Source organism: Podarcis tiliguerta (assembly GCF_965153285.1).
Source record: "Podarcis tiliguerta genome assembly, chromosome: 1".
NCBI lineage: Eukaryota > Metazoa > Chordata > Lepidosauria > Squamata > Lacertidae > Podarcis > Podarcis tiliguerta.
The window spans coordinates 24,052,255-24,072,517 of record NC_139534.1 but is presented as its reverse complement, the minus strand read 5'-3'; the positions used below and the strand labels follow the sequence as shown (position 1 = coordinate 24,072,517).

Genomic DNA, 20,263 nt, shown 5'->3' with positions numbered 1-20,263 from the left:
TCTTTGTTTCGGCTTCCTTTGTTTACACTGGATCAAAATCCCAAATCTCAGGCAATTATCTTAAACTTTTGCTCTCATGTTATTTCTGATAGAACCAGCGAAATTTGTGAAGAAACTGAATGACTTCAATGTTGAGAAAGGAAAGCAGTTAATCCTGGAATGTACATACACTGGGACACCTCCTATTGCAGTGTCCTGGAGGAAAAATGCTATAAATATATCACAGTCAGAAAAATACAGCATCACCACTACTGAAACATCTGCCATACTTGAGATCTCTAGTAGCAAGCTGGACGATGCTGGGCTGTATTCTTGCCATATAGAAAATGACTCGGGACAAGATAATTCACAGTCTACGGTCTCAATACTAGGTTTGTAGATTGTTTTAAAAGTGACCGCCCTTTTTCATTAACTTTATGGTTGTTGTGACACGTGGAAGGGTCTGGCTGGTTTTGTAACTGAGTCTGTGTGCTTCTTCTCTAGAACCACCTTATTTTGTCAGAAGCCTGGAACCTACTCAGGTGACAGTAGGGGATTCTGCATCACTGCAGTGCCAAATTGCGGGCACACCAGAAATCACTGTGTCGTGGTACAAAGGAGACACCAAACTGAGAGCAACTGCTACCTCTAAAATGCACTTTAAAAACCAAGTTGCCACGCTGGTGTTCACTCAGCTGGGTAGCAACGATGGTGGGGAGTATATTTGCAAAGCAGAAAATAGTATTGGAGAAGCTTCCTGTTCAGCACTACTGACTGTTCAAGGTGAATATGGCAATATGCTTTTGAAAGCCCCAGAGACAATGATTTATTGCTCTTTTGAAATGTGCCCGTGCGTCAGAACAGGAAATGTATTCTATGCCGTGACCCCGGACTTCCTTATTCTTGTGCCTTCATGGTGGTGTGTGCTCATGATGGTGTTGCAGCAGTGATCTGGCTTTCAAAACTGCTTGTGCCTACAAAGTTTTGACAGTGGACATGCTGCTTCTTTCCAATCCATGCACATCCCATGGGTCCTGCTAAAATCCTGTAACTTTTCATGCCACACGTTTCATGTAGCGTAGGGGGTTTTGTCCCACTTTTGCAGTGCTGTGGTGCAAGAGTGTCTTCCTAGGTTATTAATGAGGGGGTAACACACTGGAGAAGCATGGCATGGCAGGTAATAATATGGAATAATGTGTGGACAGTTTAAATCCATCACTATTGCGCTATTATTGCCTCGATGGCATGGTGCAGAATATATCTGCAAAAGATCCCCATGTTTCTACCTGTTCTTTATTCCTTAACAGCAAATTTCCATAGATTTAATATAAACAAGTTATGATGCTTCACTATAGAACCATCTGTGTCATGGACCTGACTAGAACTTCTCTATGACGTAACTTTGTTCCTGCCCACAGGATTCAATCTTTCTGTTCTTGCTAATAGTGAATAATCAAACATCGGCTAATCTTTAAAAATGAATTCCATCTTCTATGCCGTTCACTATTTATCAGTAATGTTTGAAAAAAAGACAATGACTCCCATTCAACTTTAGCAGCCAATTAAGCTAATTCTTACTTATTTAGTCATCACTGGGATTTAGTCATCACTGCCTTTAGCTAGATTGGGAACATATGTTGCTACAAATGTTCATACTATTTATCTCTAAGAAAAAATCTTAAGCAGTGGAAATATAGTACAACAACTGAAACATTCAGTCAACAACACTCCAATGTACAATATTTGTTCCCTTGCAGAGCTTAAACTTCCTCCTTCATTTTCCCGGAAATTAAGAGATATTCACGAAACTGTTGGATTACCAATTACATTTGATTGTGGCATTACTGGTTCCGAACCCATTGAAGTAACCTGGTATAAAGATGGCGCACAAATAAGAGATGGCTATAATGTGCAAACGTCATACTTAAACAACGTTGCAACTCTGCAGATCTCACAAACTGACATGAGTCTTGCCGGACAATATACTTGCACAGCTTCCAATGCTATTGGAACTGCTTCTTCTAGTGCCAAACTCATCCTTACAGGTTTGTCAAGTGTCAAATGTACTTTTCTTTGATGTCATCAATGGGATGTTTCCCCACTTACGTGCCTATCCTAAATGATGAATATGCTGTGACTTGGGCCTCTTCCTGCATTTACCATGTGTTTCTTTCTTAACAACGTAACTCGTCTGGATTAACATGTGCAAAGTTACACCTTATTTTTACTTCTTCCAATCTTTAGAAGGGAAGACTCCTCCGTTCTTTGACATCCCAATTGCACCTGTTGACGCCGTTGCTGGTGATGGTGCTGACTTTGAATGCCACATTTCTGGAACACGCCCAATAAAGGTTACTTGGTCAAAGGATAACCGAGAACTGCGAACTGGAGGGAACTACCAGATCAGCTATGTGGAAAATATAGCCCATTTGACAATTCTGAAAGTTGGCAAAGGGGATTCTGGAAAATATACGTGTCATGCTAGCAACGAAGTTGGAAAGGACTCTTGCACAGCTCAACTTAATATTAAAGGTACTGGGTGCTTAATCTGTACCAGCTTCCATTATATCATATTGGCTTCTCTCTAATGAACAGTGAGCAGATTTTCACATGTGGGAAGGGTTTTGTTTACTTCTCCCCGCATCTTCCAAAAAGTCACATTTGAATTTCAGAGGATGACCTGTAATAGTGTGTTATGCACTGCAGGAGGTGGCTGTACCTGGCATTGGAATCAACAAACTATGGAGACCCTTCGTATGAGTGCCTTCCACTCGCCTAGGAGGTCTCAGAGTTCAAGCTACAATGACAAAGTGATGCTTTGGAAAACATCACAACATCTGTATTTTGACAAGACATACTGGAGGAAACTGAAAATACGCATTGAAGAGTGTTTGGGTGGTAGTCCGTGGCATGTGAGCGGATTTCCATTTGTCCATTGGGACTTCCCCTTCCTCTCCTTCTCCATGCAGTCCCATGAACTCCCACAAATATGTTCTTGGGGGGCACTCAATCCTCTGGAGCAGATTTGTGGGAGCACTTGGTCTTCGGGGGAAACCGAGAAGAATGGGAAGTCTCATCATGCAAGTGCAAGTTTGTTCTGCTGGATGTGAGCCACTGACAGTAAACGGGGATATCCAGGAGAATAGAAGACAGTTGTTCGGAGGGTGACAAAGATTTTTCTTCCTTTCTGACAGAACGACAGACTCCACCTTCCTTCACCAAAAAGCTGTCAGAAACTGTAGAAGAGACAGAAGGGAACACATTTAAACTTGAGGGCCGTGTTTCTGGCTCCCAGCCTTTGACTGTTGCCTGGTACAAGAATAACCAGGAGATTTATGAAAGCCCTAATTGCGAAATATCATTCAAGAACAACACTCTTCTCCTTGAAATTAAGAATTCAGGACAAGCTGATGCAGGTTTATATACCTGCAAAGTGTCCAATGAGGCTGGGAGTGCTCTCTGTACTTCTTCTGTGGTTATTAAAGGTCAGTTGACAGCCTCTATGGTATTTATTTTTCTTCTTAAGCTCATAAGCTTTTGGTGTTTTCTGATTGTCTAATTGCGCTATAATACTCATTAATTGCAATTACTTTTCTACATTGGGTGATAAAATCCAGTCCCACCTTATTTATTCATAGGACTTGCAGGAGTTAAACTGTAAGATTAGGAAAATAGTAGGCAATTCTTCTGAAGCTGTTCATTACTTGACATTTCTCTTATTAAAATGTTCTGCTGCTTACTAAACTCTTTAATAATGCCACTTTATGCATGCTTGAAGAGGCAAAAATAGTTTGAAAAAGACATCTTCCAGATGTTTTTCTGTAAATGCTAAGCCTTCTGGATAAGTTATCTTATCTTTTCATCACTTTTTAATATAAATAATTAGTGCTCATACTCACTGTTAACAGTGCATAAAAATTTCATCCATTAAAAAAATGTTTTGCAAATAAATCCATTAAGGACTGCTTCAAAAGTTAGAAAGTGTTTAATGCTTCCCAACACTTGAAGATATAGCTGCATTTGTGAGAGTCTGATCAGATAAGCAATATATTGAGTGCCTGCTTTTTCTTACATGGAACTGCTATCCATGTAAGGACTCTTTGAAATGTTTTTCCCCCTTAACAATATCACATTAAAGGTATCAAAGGTGAAGGATTGCAACCAATTGTGTAATATATTGTTCCAACCTTTCTGGCTTGTACATCTTTGGTAGCTTGGTGTGAAATCATCAAATTTTGGGCTGTTAACATAAAAGGCGATAATGCATATTTTGCAGCTAATTCAATGCTTTCATATTCCTTTCTCTTTGCAAAATAACAGCTTTATGTGCTACCTTAACGTATGCATACTTCACACCTCCATTCTTTTTGTACTACTTCTACCATATAAATACTGTACTGGGAAAATGGAATGGATTCATCAGCATCCGCTGCATAATCTTATTCAAACCCAGATCTGTATCTTGTTATGGAAGAGAAATTATTACTTAACATCTTTTCTTCTCTTGCTTCATTATTTTGTCCCTTCGAATGGCATTACAGAGCCCAAAAAACCACCAGTATTTGATCAACCTCTTAAACCGGCAACAATAGAAGAAGGTAAAATCTTGCAGCTCAGTTGCCATGTCAAGGGATCGCAGCCCATCAGAATCCAGTGGCTAAAAGCTGGGAAAGAGCTAAGATCGTCTGATAAATGCAGCTTGAGCTTTGCTAATGGATCCGCTGTTTTGGAAGTCCAGGCAGTTACTAAGACTGATTCTGGCGAGTATATATGCAAAGCTTCGAATGCAGCTGGAACTGACTCTTGCAAGTCAAAAGTGACAATCAAAGGTACAGTGAAACTGAATGCTTAGGTGATGAAACAGTAACTCAAAATTCCGGTATCAGTCTATTCAATATCTCCCTCTTACAGTAAATAGGAGCAGCTTCACCTATAAATTAGCAGGTCAAAACTGCTTATTTTTCCTGGGCACGTGACTGCATATCACACTACGACTTGCATATTCACATGCATTATTTCATAGTATTGCCATCCAAAATGCATTTGCTTCAATACCGTGAGCTAGTTGTTCCATGGTATCCTGTATTTTATACATGACTTGTGCGGGGGTATAAAATTAAATCAAACAAAAGGACCCCGATACATAAGCTGGGTAGTATTTTGTGCATTTAGTCAATGGCCTCATCTATGGCATGGGTTGTTGTTGTTGTTTGGTTTTAGTGTAGTCCCTTTCTGCTCCACCACTTAATTCCCTCAATATTCTTTTTTCAGAAAAAGCAGCAGCTGCACCAGCAGCCGCTAAGAAAGCACCAACGGATGGCAAGCTTTACTTCGTCTTGGAGCCTCAAAGCATCACTGTCATCGAAAGTAAGCCAAGCTTTAAAAAAAAATAGCCATCTTTCATAATACTTGAATTTGGCATATGTTGACTGCTGTTTTCCCCTGGCCAGGGACAGATATTTTCTTTACCACATTTCATTTCTTTTCTTCTTCATCAGAGAGCGTTGCAACATTTATTGCCAAAGTAGGTGGCGATCCCATCCCCAATGTTAAATGGATGAAGGGAAAATGGAGGCAACTCAACCAAGGTGGTCGCATTAGCATCCAGCAAAGAGGAGATGAAGCCAAGCTGGAAATAAAGGATACAACAAAAACTGATTCTGGGCATTACAGATGTGTGGCTTTCAATCAACACGGTGAAATTGACAGCAACGTCAACCTACAGGTTGAGGAGAAGAAACAAGAAGTGATAGAAGGTGATCTTAGAGCAAAACTAAAGAAGTAAGTACCAGAATTGCTCTAAGTTTAAATCTGAAGGTGAGGCAGGATCTGAACCATAAATATAACTCAGGCTGCAACCCTAAACACTCTTAATAGCAGTCGTGTTCCACTGGACTTAGCAGGACTTATTTCTGACTAAACATGCCTCTTGAAGTCTATCAGACTATACCTGATCATGACACTCAAACTTCAGTCTGGTAAACATGTAGTAGATGTTATGCAGCCTTTTCAGCACTAGGGACTAACAGAATGTTGTATTAATTAAAGTCTGAAACCACAATTTGATCCACTCTGTAATGCTGAGGACAACAGCCATGAGTTTTAGAAAATCAAACATTATGGTTTAGGTTGTGCTTAATCATGACTAACAAGTCCCACTGATTTCAGAGAGTCTACTCTAAGCATGATTCAATCCATATCCAATTGTATATGAATGAGATATCCCACAACGTGACAGCAGACCTACAGGGATATATCAGACATGCTGTTTTAAGGGCATGAATGAAAAATTCTTTTTCCTGGTCAGAAAAATCATTAAGAGAAACTTGTCAAGAAGTAATTTATGATTCTCCATGGCATGTTACATAAAGGAATGTAAATTATCTGAAAAGTTAACTAAGTGCAAACCTATGCATTGTGCACACAGAGGTAAGCTTGGCTGAGTTTAAAAAGGATTCTAGATTCAGGTAGGTAGCCGTGTTGGTCTGACGCAGTCAAAATAAATAAAAATAATAAAACATTGTCCAGTAGCACCTTAGAGACCAACTAAGTTTGTTCTGGGTATAAGCTTTCTTGTGCATGCACACTTCTTGAGATACACTGAAACAGAAGTCACCAGATCCTAATATATAGTGGGAGGGTGTGGTGGGGATTTTCTCAGAAGGGTAGTAGGAGATGGGTGATTGACTCAATGGGTATGGTAAACCTGTTAACGACTGCAATTAGTCTTACAGGAAAAAGCAAGGGATAGTCTGCAGATGACCAAAAATAGCTTTAGCAATTTAGCAATTCAGAACATTGAACCATTCAACACAGAGAGCATATTTTATGAACAACACCAAAAATTCTGCCATTTCTATAGGACCCCAACTAAAAGGAAGGAAGATGAGGAAGAAAAGGCCATTGATATAATGGAACTTCTGAAAAATGTAGATCCTAAAGAATATGAAAAATATGCACGTATGTATGGAATTACTGATTTCCGAGGTCTCCTCCAAGCCTTTGAGCTGCTGAAACAAAGCCAGGAAGAAGAAACTCATAGACTGGTAAATACCAGCATATACATTTGCTTCAGAGTAATTTTTTGAAATGCGTTGTGCTATTATTGCTTAAATAAGTGTGTTCAATATTCCAGATATGCAGTTAACCAATTACAGAGATTTATATTCTATTTTGGAACTTAGCTGTTGCTTCGGATGTCATGAAGGTTCACATTTGGGGATCGTTTATTCATGGCATCTTCACAGCAAACCCTACTCAGTGTTGTTCTCCAAAAGATGTCAATCATACCTCATTACATGAGGTGTATAGACTAAGAGGCATTGTTTAGGGACAGTAGAGAAGAAAAGATGTGCTTCTGATAGTCTTTACTGGGTTCTCTTTGGGTAACCTTAAGCATTTTGGAAGGATTGGAGTTGAGCTGTGCTGCATGTAAAGGAAGTTAGATCTGCAATGAATATACAGAACTGCTTCATTTTTGTAAAGTTTTGGCAAAAGGGAATAGCTAAAAGCATGAAGGCTTTCTACCATTTTAAACCACGGTTTTTGTTCCAACAGGAGATTGAAGTAACACAGAGATCTAGAAGGGAAGAACAAGAATTTGATGAACTGGTATCATTTATTCAGCAAAGACTTACACAGACAGAGGTAGTTATTGCCATATATTACACAATTTAATTATGTGCGCTGACATCTGTAGCTAATACATAGCATAGGCTGTGCTCTGAAACAGTCAAACATATGAAAAATGTTTTTCAGCCCGTCACTCTGATCAGAGATATTGAAGATCTGACTGTAGTAACAGATGAAGATGCCGTGTTTGAGTGTGAGATTAAAATTAACTATCCAGAAATCAAACTTTCCTGGTACAAAGGCACGGAAAAACTGGACTCTAACAACAAGTATGAAATAAGAATTGAAGGTGACCGACACATACTTAAAATCAGGAATTGTCAACTTGGAGATCAAGGAAATTACAGAGTGGTCTGTGGGCCACATATTGCCAGCGCTAAGCTTACTGTGATTGGTAAGTGCAAAATTTCTGTTTAACACAAACTTAAGCTTTGATTTTACTTGGCATTTTCTAAAATATGTACTTGAACTTGCTAACAGAACCAGCAATTGAACGGCATCTGCGTGACACTTCGCTCAAGGAAGGCTTTACGTGCTCTTTCGTCTGCCAGTTTTCTGTTCCAAATGCAAAATCCCAGTGGTTCAGAAATGGAAAGGCTCTTAAGATAGGAGGTAGATATTCAGCTGAAGTCTCAGAGAAGATGCACAGGCTCATTATTAAGGATGTGCGAACAGAAGACCAGGGGCGCTATACCTGCAGGTTTGACCATCTAGAAACAACTGCTGACCTAACCATTGAAGGTTTGTATATGCACATCTTTATGTAAGAATAAGCAAGTTTGGGGGTAATCTTGACAAATAAGACAGAAAAGACAATGCTGGGAAATCCTCTGTTTGAAGAAAATTCTGCTATACTTCTTCCCTCGCCGCCCAAGATATCAGTCATGCTGTCATTGTACACATTCTTATCCCAGCTTATTTCTCTTTGAACATTCTTATAGCTTGACTTTACAATGGGAGGGGTTTTTCCACCCCATTTCATCTTTTGGCACTTTTATGCTGAGGTTTTTACGATGATCACAGCCCTTTCCATTGTTACCTGGCTTCTCTTGCTTCTGACACAGCGCTGTGCCAACTATCTTAAGTTTCGGATCTACTTCCAGTATACGAACTCGCTGTCATGGAATGCCGAATGCTCAGTTCTTTGTATATCTTTCTTTGTTTTTTGGTGGAGTCGTGTATGTAGGCAAAGCTTCATGTAAAGGAATAATGGTTACATTTTCAAAAAATTGTTTCCCAAAACAGCTGAACCCATCCAGTTTACAAAGACCATTCAGAACATAGTGGTGAGCGAATACCAATCTGCAACCTTTGAGTGCGAGGTATCCTTTGATGATGCAGTCGTCACATGGTATAAAGGCAAAGTTGAACTCAGGGAGAGTCAAAAGTACAGCTTCAGAAGTGAAGGCCGTTGCCATTATATGACTATCCACAACGTTACTGCAGATGATGAAGGTAATGTTACACTATTTGCTTCCTTCCCTTGCTGTCGTCCCCCGTCCCCGTCCCCCCCGTTGCTGACAAAAATGATGTCACATAACAAATTGCCTTTGTGATTTCAGGGGTGTATTCTGTAATTGCTCGTCTGGAGCCAAGAGGTGAAGCAAGAAGCACTGCTGAACTTTATCTGACTACTAAAGGTTAGTAAATGCTTTCTTCAACTTAAAAAACAACAACACAGGACGTAAGATGGAAGGGTGGAAATGATGTCCGCGAAGTGGAAAGAATTTCAAATGCAAATCTACTTTCTTCTCTTGCAGAAATTAAACTGGAAGTGAAGCCCCCAGGTAAAGAAAAAAAGCATGGATGCATTTGTCTCAAGTTTTATTTTTGTATTTGAAACACCAGAGTGCCTACACATGATGAGGTTCTCTGCCTGTACATTTCCCCTTCCACCTGAAACCCCTACCCCTCTGGGTTGGATGCCAGTGTGGAGCCTCCCCAGACTTTCAGCAACGGCCTCTGGATGTTTCTAGATGGGGGGTGGGGCTAAAAATCCCCTCGTACATGAACAAAAGCCTGCAGACTTCATACTAAAGTTAGTTTCAGTGAGCATAGGCTATTTGTTCTTGTGTGTTCCAAGTAGGACAATTAAAGGGTTGGAGCCAAACTTAGTTGCTTGCAGATGAAAGCCACCCTTCTATCCTGAAAATACCTCATCCTTTCTTCCATTTTTGAAGGCCTCCTAACCCCCTGGAACAGATTTTAAGAGGGAAGGCGGAATTGGCAAAAGTCATCCTCTTTCCTTCCGCCGGAGTTCTGCTCCCACTAGCAGGATGCTCCTGTCAGTGGGTGAAACATATGGATCTAAGCCAAATGGAATATTTAGAATGGCTTTTTCATAAGGGCAAATGACTTAAGAGTCATCTTCTAACTGAACCAGGACAGTCCATTCCATTCCAGGACACACTATTCTTTTCCTCCTGGTTTTTAATTTCTTCCCCCCTCCAGAAAAGTCAGCAAGCGTTCTGCGGCCCCTTTCCATTCCTTATTGTGCTGTGCTTGGTTCCCATGCTTTGGAAATAAGTTTTTGCACTTCTGCAAACTTCATGACAGATGGGAACCTTTGGCCCTCCAGAAGTTACTCAACAAGCATGGCCAGTGGGAGTTGTTGTTCAGCAATATAAGGAGGGCCAAAGTTTCCCCATACCTGCCTTAAGAGATTTCCAAAGCTTTGGGTACCTCCTGTCTGTGTGTGTGTGTGTGTGTGTGTGGTGTCACTTAAGCTGCATAAGGATCCACACTTCGAGAATGAGTTTCTTATTTGTATACGGGATACAGCCAGATTAATCTGATGGCCCCTTTCCTTGCACATTTGGTTCTCCAGATATCCCAGATGCTAGAGTTGCAGTTCCTGTTGAAGTTCCAGCTGAAGGTAAGCCTTATATACAAAAGATTCCGCTGTTAAGGGTGGGAGAGCAGGTGGTTTAGAATTTGTGTGCCATATGAATGTTCATTGATTGAATTTTCCCTTGCGTTTATCAGAAACTCCTGCTCTTCCTCTCTTCCTTCTTATGCCAGAAGAGAAGAAAAAGGAAAAAGGTATTACAGTTCTGTTGCACACATGCTCAGAAATGCAGATCTTCACATGCTCTTTCACTTGCTGCTGGGTTCATTTTGGGTGGCTAATGGCTTTATCTATTTTGTACTTGTTTTAGTCGTTAAAAAGACAACCGTGCAGAAAGTCACCAAAAAGGTGGTTCCAAAAGCTCCAGAAGAAGTTGCCCCTCCTAAAGGTACTATCATACTAGAAGTGTTGATTCAAATACTATAAAATTGATTTATACGGAACATATGTTAACCAGTGTAGATTAAGGCATAATCACAGCAAAGGAAGGGGGGGGGAACCATCTTCCTCTCATTCTAAAATCTTTAGGAGTTTTCACATGTTACTACAAATGCATAAGTTCAGGAACATCTTCTATATCTGCAAACATGTGTAGGCTCTCTTCATGCAATAGGGTCCAGTACTATTTGGTTATTAAGACACAGCTCCAGCTTATGTCACAGAGCAGCCATATGCATGTCTACTCAGATGTCTATTCAGCCAATGGGACTTACAGTCTACAATCTGCCCTCACTTATCTGGGAGTAAGAATTCAATAGGGCTTACACTGGAGCGTACCTGGTTAGGACTGCCTTATAAGGGCAGGATTCCACTCATGAGTCCTGCCAGTGGAAGACCTGCACGGGGACTTCCACTTGCACAATGGGGCTTCCCCTCTCACTGTGTGCCCCCCTTCCCCATGAAACTGGTTCGGGGGAGGGGGGAATCAAGACAACCCTCAGAACAGCACACAGTGGGAAGAGAGGGGGGGTCATTCTGTCTGGCAAGTCAAAATGTTTCCCCTGGTGGAACAGTTGTCCTAGCATGACATTGAATTCCTCCATAGCTGTGGATGGCTTTAAAAGAGTATTAGGCAAATTAATGGAGGGGAAGACTGCCAGTGGCTACTAGCCATGTGGAGAGCCAGTGTGGTGTAGTGGTTAAGAGCGGTGGACTCGTAATCTGGCGAACCGGGTTCGTGTCTCTGCTCCTCCACATGCAGCTGCTGGGTGACCCTGGGCCAGTCACACTTCTCTGAAGTCTCTCAGCCCCACTCACCTCACAGAGTGTTTGTTGTGGGGGAGGAAGGAAAAGGAGAATATTAGCCACCTTAAGACTCCTTAAAGGGAGTGAAAGGTGGGATATCAAATCCAAACTCCTCTTCTTCTTCTTCTTCTTCTTCTTCTTCTTCTTCTTCTTCTTCTTCTTCTCCTCTACTCCACTTCTACCACAGTTGGAGGAAGCAATGCTTCCGAAAACTAGTTGCTGGGAGCCACAAGAGAGGAGAATTGCTCTTGTGCTAATGTTCTGCTCTCTGGTTTCCCACAGGCATCTTGTTGGCCACTGTGAGAACAGGATTTTGGATTAGATGGGCCATTGGCCTGATTCAGGAGGCTATTATTAGCTCTTGTGTGTGTGTGATTGCAGCCTCAGTTGGGTTGTCGCTGCTGAATTTGACAGAAGACTCAGTTAGCAATATTTGTTCCCGAGATTTGTTTCTCTCCCATTTGTCTTTAAATGTTAACGAGAATGCCGTGCATCTTAACAATACAAACTGAAGATCTCAGTCCAGTTTCATCTGACTAATGTTAATGAGACCAGATGAAATTAAATCCCAAGGCTAGCTCATGATGCTCAATCAAGCCGCTTAGCAGACATATCTGTAAATGTTTCAGAAGTGGCAAAGGAACCAGAACCCCCATCTTCGGCCCTAGTCCCAGTTCCAAAAGTACAGAAAATTATTCCAACAGAAGGTAAAGAATCAAATACTGAAATGCGCATACTAAGAAAATAATCTTTTATGGGGAGAATGGCACCCACTCCCCATCTTTTATTGCTTGAGCCATTTAAAATGTGGCGCTGTCATTCTTCATTTTCCCTTCAGTCATCCTAACATCATTATTCATGCAAAGGTCATCCCTTTACAGGATTTTCCAGATAATACTAATCTGAACTCTTTCTTCAACGTTTACTTCAGGAGCTTGCTGCAGATAAGCCGGGGGATTTAACTATCAGTTGACTAGAATACCCACTGAAATACTGATAGTTTATTAAAAGGACTTTGAAAAGACAGTAGGTAGAATTAAAGCAGAATAGTTTTTGATCTAGTGGAGGTGTGTACTAGCACAAGAGATTAGGAGGCAGTTTTTTCATTAGTTTTTTTCTCCTTGCAGCCCCCTTTGCCACCTGCCACACTGTTCCAGAGTGAAACCTCTTGAACTGATTTTCTGGGGACACAAGGGGCTGCAGGAGAAAATGGAGGAGAGGGTTCAGCAAAAAAAATCTCCTCTCCTTCTCTTATATCAGTGGACAATTCCATGCAGAATTGTATTTCATAGGGTTGGAGGAGACATTCAATTTTGTTTCCGTTTTAATGACAAACTAACTAGTTCACACTTTTTGATCCAATTGCCAAACTGAAATGCAGCTTTCCTTTGAAATTCACACTCCTTCAAATTTTGTGATGTAGTTCTCCAAGCATAAATTTGTATACTAGGGGCAAGTGCGCATGAAAATGCATCAAATAGTCGAAACACTTCATTATATTAGGGGAAAATACTTGCAAAAATATGTATATTAGTCAAAACTGCATGGGAAAATGTTGGTGGATTTGCACGAGGAATTTTTAAAATAAATAAATAAAATAAAGGCAGAGAACTGAATTTAAGATTGGGAAAAACAAAAAGCTGAGAGAAACAGTCATTGACAGATTCATCTATCCCTAGATTTCACCCAGGAATTTCAAACTTTTCCACTGAGCAGAAAGCTTTCATTTAATTCATCTATTCATTCGTAAGCTCTAATAAATCCATCTGCCTTAGGACAGCCATGCTGCTGTTGCTTTGAGAATGACATGGCATTGAAACTACACGACGAAAAACTTCATTTGTACAATTTCAAAGCACAATAACGCATGTATGGAATGATTATTCTGAAAACTGCAAATACCCACGTCAACCTTATTAGGCTTTGTATTATTATTATTATTATTATTATTATTATTATTATTTATTAGCTCCTGCAAAGAAACCTCAGGAAGTTAAAGTAACCACTGTAGCTAAGAAGAAAGAAGCAGTTTATGAGAAGAAGGAAGAAGTATATGAGGTTCACAAAGAAGAATATGAAGAATGGGAAGAGGATTATGGAGAGGAGCATGAATATTATGAACGAGAAGAAGGATATGATGAAGGAGAAGAGGAATGGGCATATGGAGAAAGACAAATAACTTATGAGGAAAAGCAAATTCGCAAAGAAGGTATGTTTCATTTTTTAAAAACTTTCTCCTTTCTGTTTTCTCTGTTGAGGAATCTGTGGTTCTTGAGATGTTGGTGTATTCCATATCCTATCAGCCCCAGTCAGCATAGCCATTTGGCAAGGATGATATCTGGAGAGTCACAGCTAACCCCACCACTGCACTATATGATTAATTTCCAATACTTCTCATTTCACTGTTCTTTGGAGGGGGAAGAGAGCTCAAATGTGGTTGGAAAAGCTGCTGTTCCTTTTTTTCTATCAAATTTTGCTTTCTTGCAGCAATATACTTGCAGAAAATATTTCAATTTTTTTAAAAAAAAAAAATTATTTGATTTTACAAGTGTAAAGGTAAAGGGTAAAGTGACCCCTGACTGTTAAGTCCAGTCGCGAACGACTCTGGGGTTGCAGCGCTCATCTCGGTTTATTGGCCGAGGGAGCCAGCGTACAGCTTCCGGGTCATGTGGCCAGCATGACTAAGCTGCTTCTGGCGAACCAGAGCAGCGCACGGAAGCACTGTTTACCTTCCCACCAGAGCGGTACCTATTTATCTACTTTGCACTTTGACGTGCTTTCGAACTGCTAGGTTGGCAGGAGCAGGGACCGAGCAACGGGAGCTCACCCCGTCGCGGGGATTTGAACCGCCAACCTTCTGATCAGCAAGTCCTAGGCTCTGTTTAACCCACAGCGCCACCTGCATCCCTTTACAAGTGCAGAATTATAACAATACAAAATACATATGCATATTTAGAGATTTTTCCAAATCTTCCCACCTTCCCCTCCTTGGGTCCTATTATGAGACTTTTCAACTGCATATTATTTCATCGTCCAAATTTTATGTCTCTCCATTTTGTCCATAATATTTTCAACATTACAAGTGTTATTGCAATCCTGCTAAAGTTTTCATCTGCTTACAGTGGTCTCTCAAGTAAATTACATTTTTTTTCTCATTCTTTATTAAAGTTTTGGTCCTCTTGGTCCTGAGCTTTCTGGTCAGTTTTGCCATTTCGGCATAATCCAACAGCAGAAATATTTCAAATGGATGTTCATCCAATCTAAATCTGCCTATACCTTGCCTTACAGGTCATATTAAAAAATAAGCATATTCTTTTGCAGATGGAACAATGCTGCACTGCTTAAGCAAATGGCGGCCAGTGTTGATTTCTATTTGGGCCAAGAATACACAACTCCTAACATTCCCTGCACTCTTTTTCTTTCTCAATTATACAATCCTTGATGTTTATGAAGCAGGTGTAAGGTAATGTTCTCTAATATAAATGTAATGTATGTTACAGTTGTCCAGGTTCCAGGAAAGCCAGAACCACCTACGCGGAAACCACCAGAGATTTCAGCCAAGAAAGTAGAGAAGAAAGTTGTGGTAGAAAAAGGTATGGACTTTAGAATTTTAGTATCAAAACATTTCCCACTGCAGCAAGTCCTATTCAGATTCTCACAGTCCTATTTCCTTTCCTTTCCTTTCCTTTTAAAAAAGTGCATATTCCCATTATATTCTTAAGATAACTTCTGTGTAAAATGAACCAATTTCCAGCTAATGTGAAATTATTTAAATTCCCTGTAGTTACACGGAAACCTGTAACCGAAGAGGTGGAAAGAAAGGCTAAAGTGATGGAGGAAGAACATCTCAAACGGGCCAGAGGTATTACTGAAGATGATATAAATTGCATGTGCTATTAATACATTTGCATCAATTTCATATCCATGAAATACATGAAACTGCCTTAACAGGTCAGCCTGTTTTGTTCATCTGATCCAGTGTACTGTTTCCTCTGGCTGGCACTGGTCTCCATGGCAGATGCCTTTCATGTTATCTGCACCCTGTCCCTTTTAACTGGAGAGGCCAGGGACTTCACCTTGGACCTCCTTCTTGCAAACTAGGTGCCCAGCTACTAGCAGAGGGATGGAAGTAGTGATGGGGAAGCAAATGGAGATGAGTTGTCCATTAAAAGCAAGAGGTTATAGTTAAGAGTTATGGGGTTTTCCCCAACCCCCTTGAGCAGATTTGGGGGAGAGACATAGGAAAGCATGAGGAGACAAGGGGACTTCTACTATGCATATTGAAGTCCTTGCATGAACAGAATGACTTACTTGGATACAACCCTTTGCTATGTATTGATTTGGTCTTTTGTAAATTGTATCCCATGAGTGATGCAAAAATGCAAGCTCATATGCAGTGTGATGTTACATTTTCTGCATGTAATCTTAGCCTAGATGATGACCGAAAAGGCTTGGGACTAACTATTTATATCCTTTAAGCTACAGAAGCTCCACCACCAAAACCTGCACGAAAGGTGGTCCATGAAGAAGTGGTAGAGAGAAAAGGTACAAAACACATTTTTATTTTTTCAGCGTTTATATGTAATCCCTGATCCGAATATTTCCATAATGTATGCATGCATGCCCACATGTGCACTCTGTGCTGACCTGCAGTGATTGCTGGTTTTTATTAACCCATTGTGTTGTTCCCACTTCACAGTCACACATGGCATTCTCTTTCTCTATGCAGGAATGGTGACCATGCCTTGAGAAATCCCCCAATCCCCATACACTTACCGCAATTCTGTTTTTCTACTTCCCATATCACAACACTCCAAAACACACCAACTCCCAAAGCATGCTAGTGCCTCTTTTGTTTCTCCTTAAGGCTCCTTAAATCCATCTGTTTTGACTCCAGTCCTGTTGTTGTTCTGAGTTTGCCATTAGAGGAAGAAATGGTAGTTCTCATCACTATAGGGTGTGTGTGCTTTAAATGAATGTGGGGAAACAGGGTTCTCTTAAGTCCTGTGGGGTTTCCACAACACCTAGGCACCGAGTCTATATTGGCGCAGAATTCTTGCTTTTTGGTTTCTTTCTTTAATATCTTCTATATTCATCTAATTTACACTATATGTTACCATTTAATACAACTTCTCCTGTATACTCACAAAAGTATGTGTCCACTCTCTTGGTCTTCTTATGTCTGCTTTTCTTTGGAAACGGGGCTTTTGTACGTTCTCTTTGCACACAAAAATGGTTTGGACTGCTTGAAAATGCTTTTTATGCTTTATGGTCTCAATTGTTACCTGTTATGATTTTTGTTTCTCTTTATTGCTGTGGCACATCCACCCTTATGGTGTAATTTTGAGCTGTGGTGCTGAGTTCACTAAATGTAGTATGTTGGTGTTATGCGACTTCCGTAAGGATAGATTCATTGTCTACCAAATCTTTAATTTAAAAAACACTAAAGTGAATTCTTGCTTTTTAAAGTACCAACAGAACAACAATGGACCATTTCAGAAGAAAAGGTGTCTGTTTCGTATCATAGGGAAGAAGAATATACATACGGTTCAGGTAACTATAAATATCTTTCCTCACTTCTTTTTTCTCCTTGCTGTCTTGTCTCGTGTGAAAATGGTGCCTTTTAAATTTGTCCCGATACAATGGTATCTTATGGATGTGGGACCTCTCTGCATTTATGGAATTCTCCTACTCAGAATTCTTACATTCTTTTTTACTTGATGATAGAGTTACAAGTGAGGATATGCTCCCTTTACTGAACTGCATGGGGCAATACTCATGCACAAGAGTTTTGTGAGCACATGGGAGTGCAAGGATTGCTTAAGATTGGTGGAATAGACAAAGTCTGTTTGCTGTTGCATTTCTTAGTTGTCATTTTATGTACCAATCCAGTATTATCTAAAACAGACTGAAAGTATAGTTTTTACATCTTACAATTCTCTTTAAAGAACCAGAAGAGTATGAAGAGGACAGCTTCTATGTGGAATATCCAGCTGAAGGTAGATTTGCTCTTTTTCCAAATCAGTTTTATCTTGTTTTGTACCATGTGAGTTCATCTAAACTGTTAACTGTTGAAATGTGTAGCTGTCATTGTATACTATCTTTGATACTTCCCTGGGTTTGGGCATGTCTTTATCACTATTCAGATGACAGATACATATGTGGGTGGTGGGACTTAAGATCATGCCTGGAATTGTTGCTCCCAGATTTGCAAACACTGTGTGGAAAGAGCCTAAGCACATACAATTTGTACACACCTAGACTCCATATGAAAGATCAGATGGACACTTAGAGGTGTGGATAGCAGGAGCAATTTTTTCTTCCACAAATTCATCCATCATCTTAATAGGTCTACATGTAGCATTTCAGTATTATCTAAAATGGAGGGTAAATGTAACTTTTTAATCTCATAATTCTCTTTAAAGAACCAGATGAGTACGATGAGGAAAGGTTCTATGTGGAAGCACCTGAAGTTCCACCTCCCAAAGGTAGATTATATTATTATTAATATTATTATTACTACTACAATTTTAGTATGTGAGTTTATTTAAACCAGGGTTTCCCAAACTTAGGTCCCCAGCTGTTTTTGGAGTACAATTCCCATCAACCATGACCGCTGGTCCTGTTAGCTAGGGATTATGGGAGTTGTAGTCCAAAAACAGCTGGAGACCCAAGTTTTGGGAAACCCTGGTTTAAACTCTTATCCATTAAGAACTTGATATCTGCAGTTATTTTATATCCTTGTTGATCAGATTTGGGTGTTTATGTATGTTTACATGTGTCACAAAAGCCTGTAAGGTTTTAAAAATATAATTTGAGGGTGGCTCTGATGACCACTATCATCTGATTAACCCAAAATTAATATCTTTAAAGTTCCTGAGGTGAGGAAGAGAGCAGAAGAAAAAGTTCCCAAGAAAGTGGAGGCCCCGCCGGCTAAAGGTGAATAATATATGTGCAATAATAACAATATCTCAGACAGGTCTCTAGCCTGCGTATCTTCCAGAGGATTGATAAACACACAGCCAAAAATGTGGCTGGGCTACTTCATCAGAAAGACACCTTTACAACTAAGATCCTACATATTAAACGTTATACGCGGGTTTAATCTTCAATAGCCATAACTGTCTTTGTTAAATAGATACATGGTTTTAAATCCACGCTGGCATTTCAAACATTTTCTTCACTGCTATGAACAAATGTAGGCCTGTAGCACTTCCTTAAACCTTTTATACCTGTGTGTCTTTAAAGTGCCTGAGGTGCCAAAGAAACCAGTCCCAGAAAAGAAAAAACCTGCTCCTCCTCCGAAAGTAGAGGCTCCGCCAGCTAAAGGTACATCCATTGTCAGAGCTGATCCCGCCATCTTGCTTATCTGAACTCTTATCCATGCCTTAAAATGTGTCCATCCATATGTTACTTAGGTGGCTTTCTGGTGTTTTTCTGCAAGCAATGTGTGTATAATATACATGTACTTTAGGGATGGCCAAATATTCATTTGCTAAATTTCACTTTGTAATGTAATGGATGTTTACTCCTTTCTGGGTGGGTGCCTGTTGTGATCCCTCATGCTCAGCCACCATCCCTGGGCAGTGAGAACAGAGCGCACATGGCCAGGCAGCCATTGGGGAAATCCCCCCTATCTGTCTGGGCATCTGGCTTGTGTTCCCGCTGGCTGCTGCATCTCAAATTGGCCAGTCAGTGGCCTCTCCCGGCTGAGAGGCCATTGGCTGCATGCATGCCCTTGCAACCGGCGAGGCATAAAAGCCAGCAGTGTTTTCCAGCCCCAGCGCATTTGCCAAATTTTGCTTTGTTAACATAATACCTTCTGCATGGCATGATAACTGTTAGATTTGCATGCCGCATATAGAAGGCACTCATACAGACACACAATTATGCAGATCAAAATGTGATGTGCGCTGCTCTGGTTTGCCAGAAGCGCTTAGTCATGCTGACCACATGACCCAGAAGCTGTCTGCGGACAAATGCCGGCTCCCTCGGCCTATAGAGTAAGATGAGCGTGTAACCCCAGAGTCGTCCACGACTGGACCTAACGGTCAGGGGTACATTTACCTCTTTATTAACAGCTTTTGCTTGATGCCTTGATATGCCATTTATCTTGCTTCTGCTTCTCTCCATATATTTCTGTGCAATCTTGGATGTCGGGCCTCAAATAGAAGTTCCAAGTTCTAAAACCTCTCTTTTTTTAATGATCAAGTGCCAGAGGTGCCTAAGAAACCTACGCCAGAAGAAAGAAAGCCTGCTGCTGTTCCCAAGAAAGAGCCGGCACCCCCAGCTAAAGGTACTTTTCTTGAAACGAAAGCCACCCAAAGAACTTTTGTCCCCTGTGCTTTGTCCCCCATATGCAACCACTGTTCGGAATGAGTTTTACAAATCCAGCGCCTTTCTGTGTTTGGTTACCAAAGCTAATGTGTTGAATATGTGGGTGTTTGGGCTGCTGCCCATAGGGAATCTAAAATGGAGGTTCTTCTGGGTTAGAGAAATACCATCTCTTCCTTCTTGTGAAATGTAATCACAAAATGTGAGATGTCATTGATCAGTTGT

The 20,263-nt window shown here is 40.5% G+C and overlaps 1 protein-coding gene across 1 annotated transcript in view; it reads left to right on the top strand.

Annotated features, from left to right (window-relative positions):
• Positions 1-20,263, top strand: part of TTN (titin) — a 285,564-nt gene that overhangs the window by 105,947 nt on the left and 159,354 nt on the right. Inside the window, exons 93-120 of the mRNA XM_083403724.1 lie at positions 93-371; positions 484-762; positions 1,737-2,024; positions 2,224-2,511; positions 3,174-3,464; positions 4,521-4,808; positions 5,251-5,346; positions 5,478-5,760; positions 6,842-7,025; positions 7,537-7,626; positions 7,738-8,005; positions 8,092-8,352; positions 8,857-9,066; positions 9,174-9,251; positions 9,372-9,398; positions 10,439-10,486; positions 10,597-10,653; positions 10,770-10,847; positions 13,674-13,913; positions 15,205-15,297; positions 15,489-15,566; positions 16,184-16,249; positions 17,174-17,257; positions 17,653-17,703; positions 18,130-18,192; positions 18,578-18,643; positions 18,953-19,033; positions 19,917-20,000. Coding sequence (XP_083259850.1) covers positions 93-371; positions 484-762; positions 1,737-2,024; positions 2,224-2,511; positions 3,174-3,464; positions 4,521-4,808; positions 5,251-5,346; positions 5,478-5,760; positions 6,842-7,025; positions 7,537-7,626; positions 7,738-8,005; positions 8,092-8,352; positions 8,857-9,066; positions 9,174-9,251; positions 9,372-9,398; positions 10,439-10,486; positions 10,597-10,653; positions 10,770-10,847; positions 13,674-13,913; positions 15,205-15,297; positions 15,489-15,566; positions 16,184-16,249; positions 17,174-17,257; positions 17,653-17,703; positions 18,130-18,192; positions 18,578-18,643; positions 18,953-19,033; positions 19,917-20,000 — 4,299 coding nt within the window. The remainder of the gene's footprint in view (positions 1-92; positions 372-483; positions 763-1,736; positions 2,025-2,223; positions 2,512-3,173; positions 3,465-4,520; positions 4,809-5,250; positions 5,347-5,477; positions 5,761-6,841; positions 7,026-7,536; positions 7,627-7,737; positions 8,006-8,091; positions 8,353-8,856; positions 9,067-9,173; positions 9,252-9,371; positions 9,399-10,438; positions 10,487-10,596; positions 10,654-10,769; positions 10,848-13,673; positions 13,914-15,204; positions 15,298-15,488; positions 15,567-16,183; positions 16,250-17,173; positions 17,258-17,652; positions 17,704-18,129; positions 18,193-18,577; positions 18,644-18,952; positions 19,034-19,916; positions 20,001-20,263) is intronic.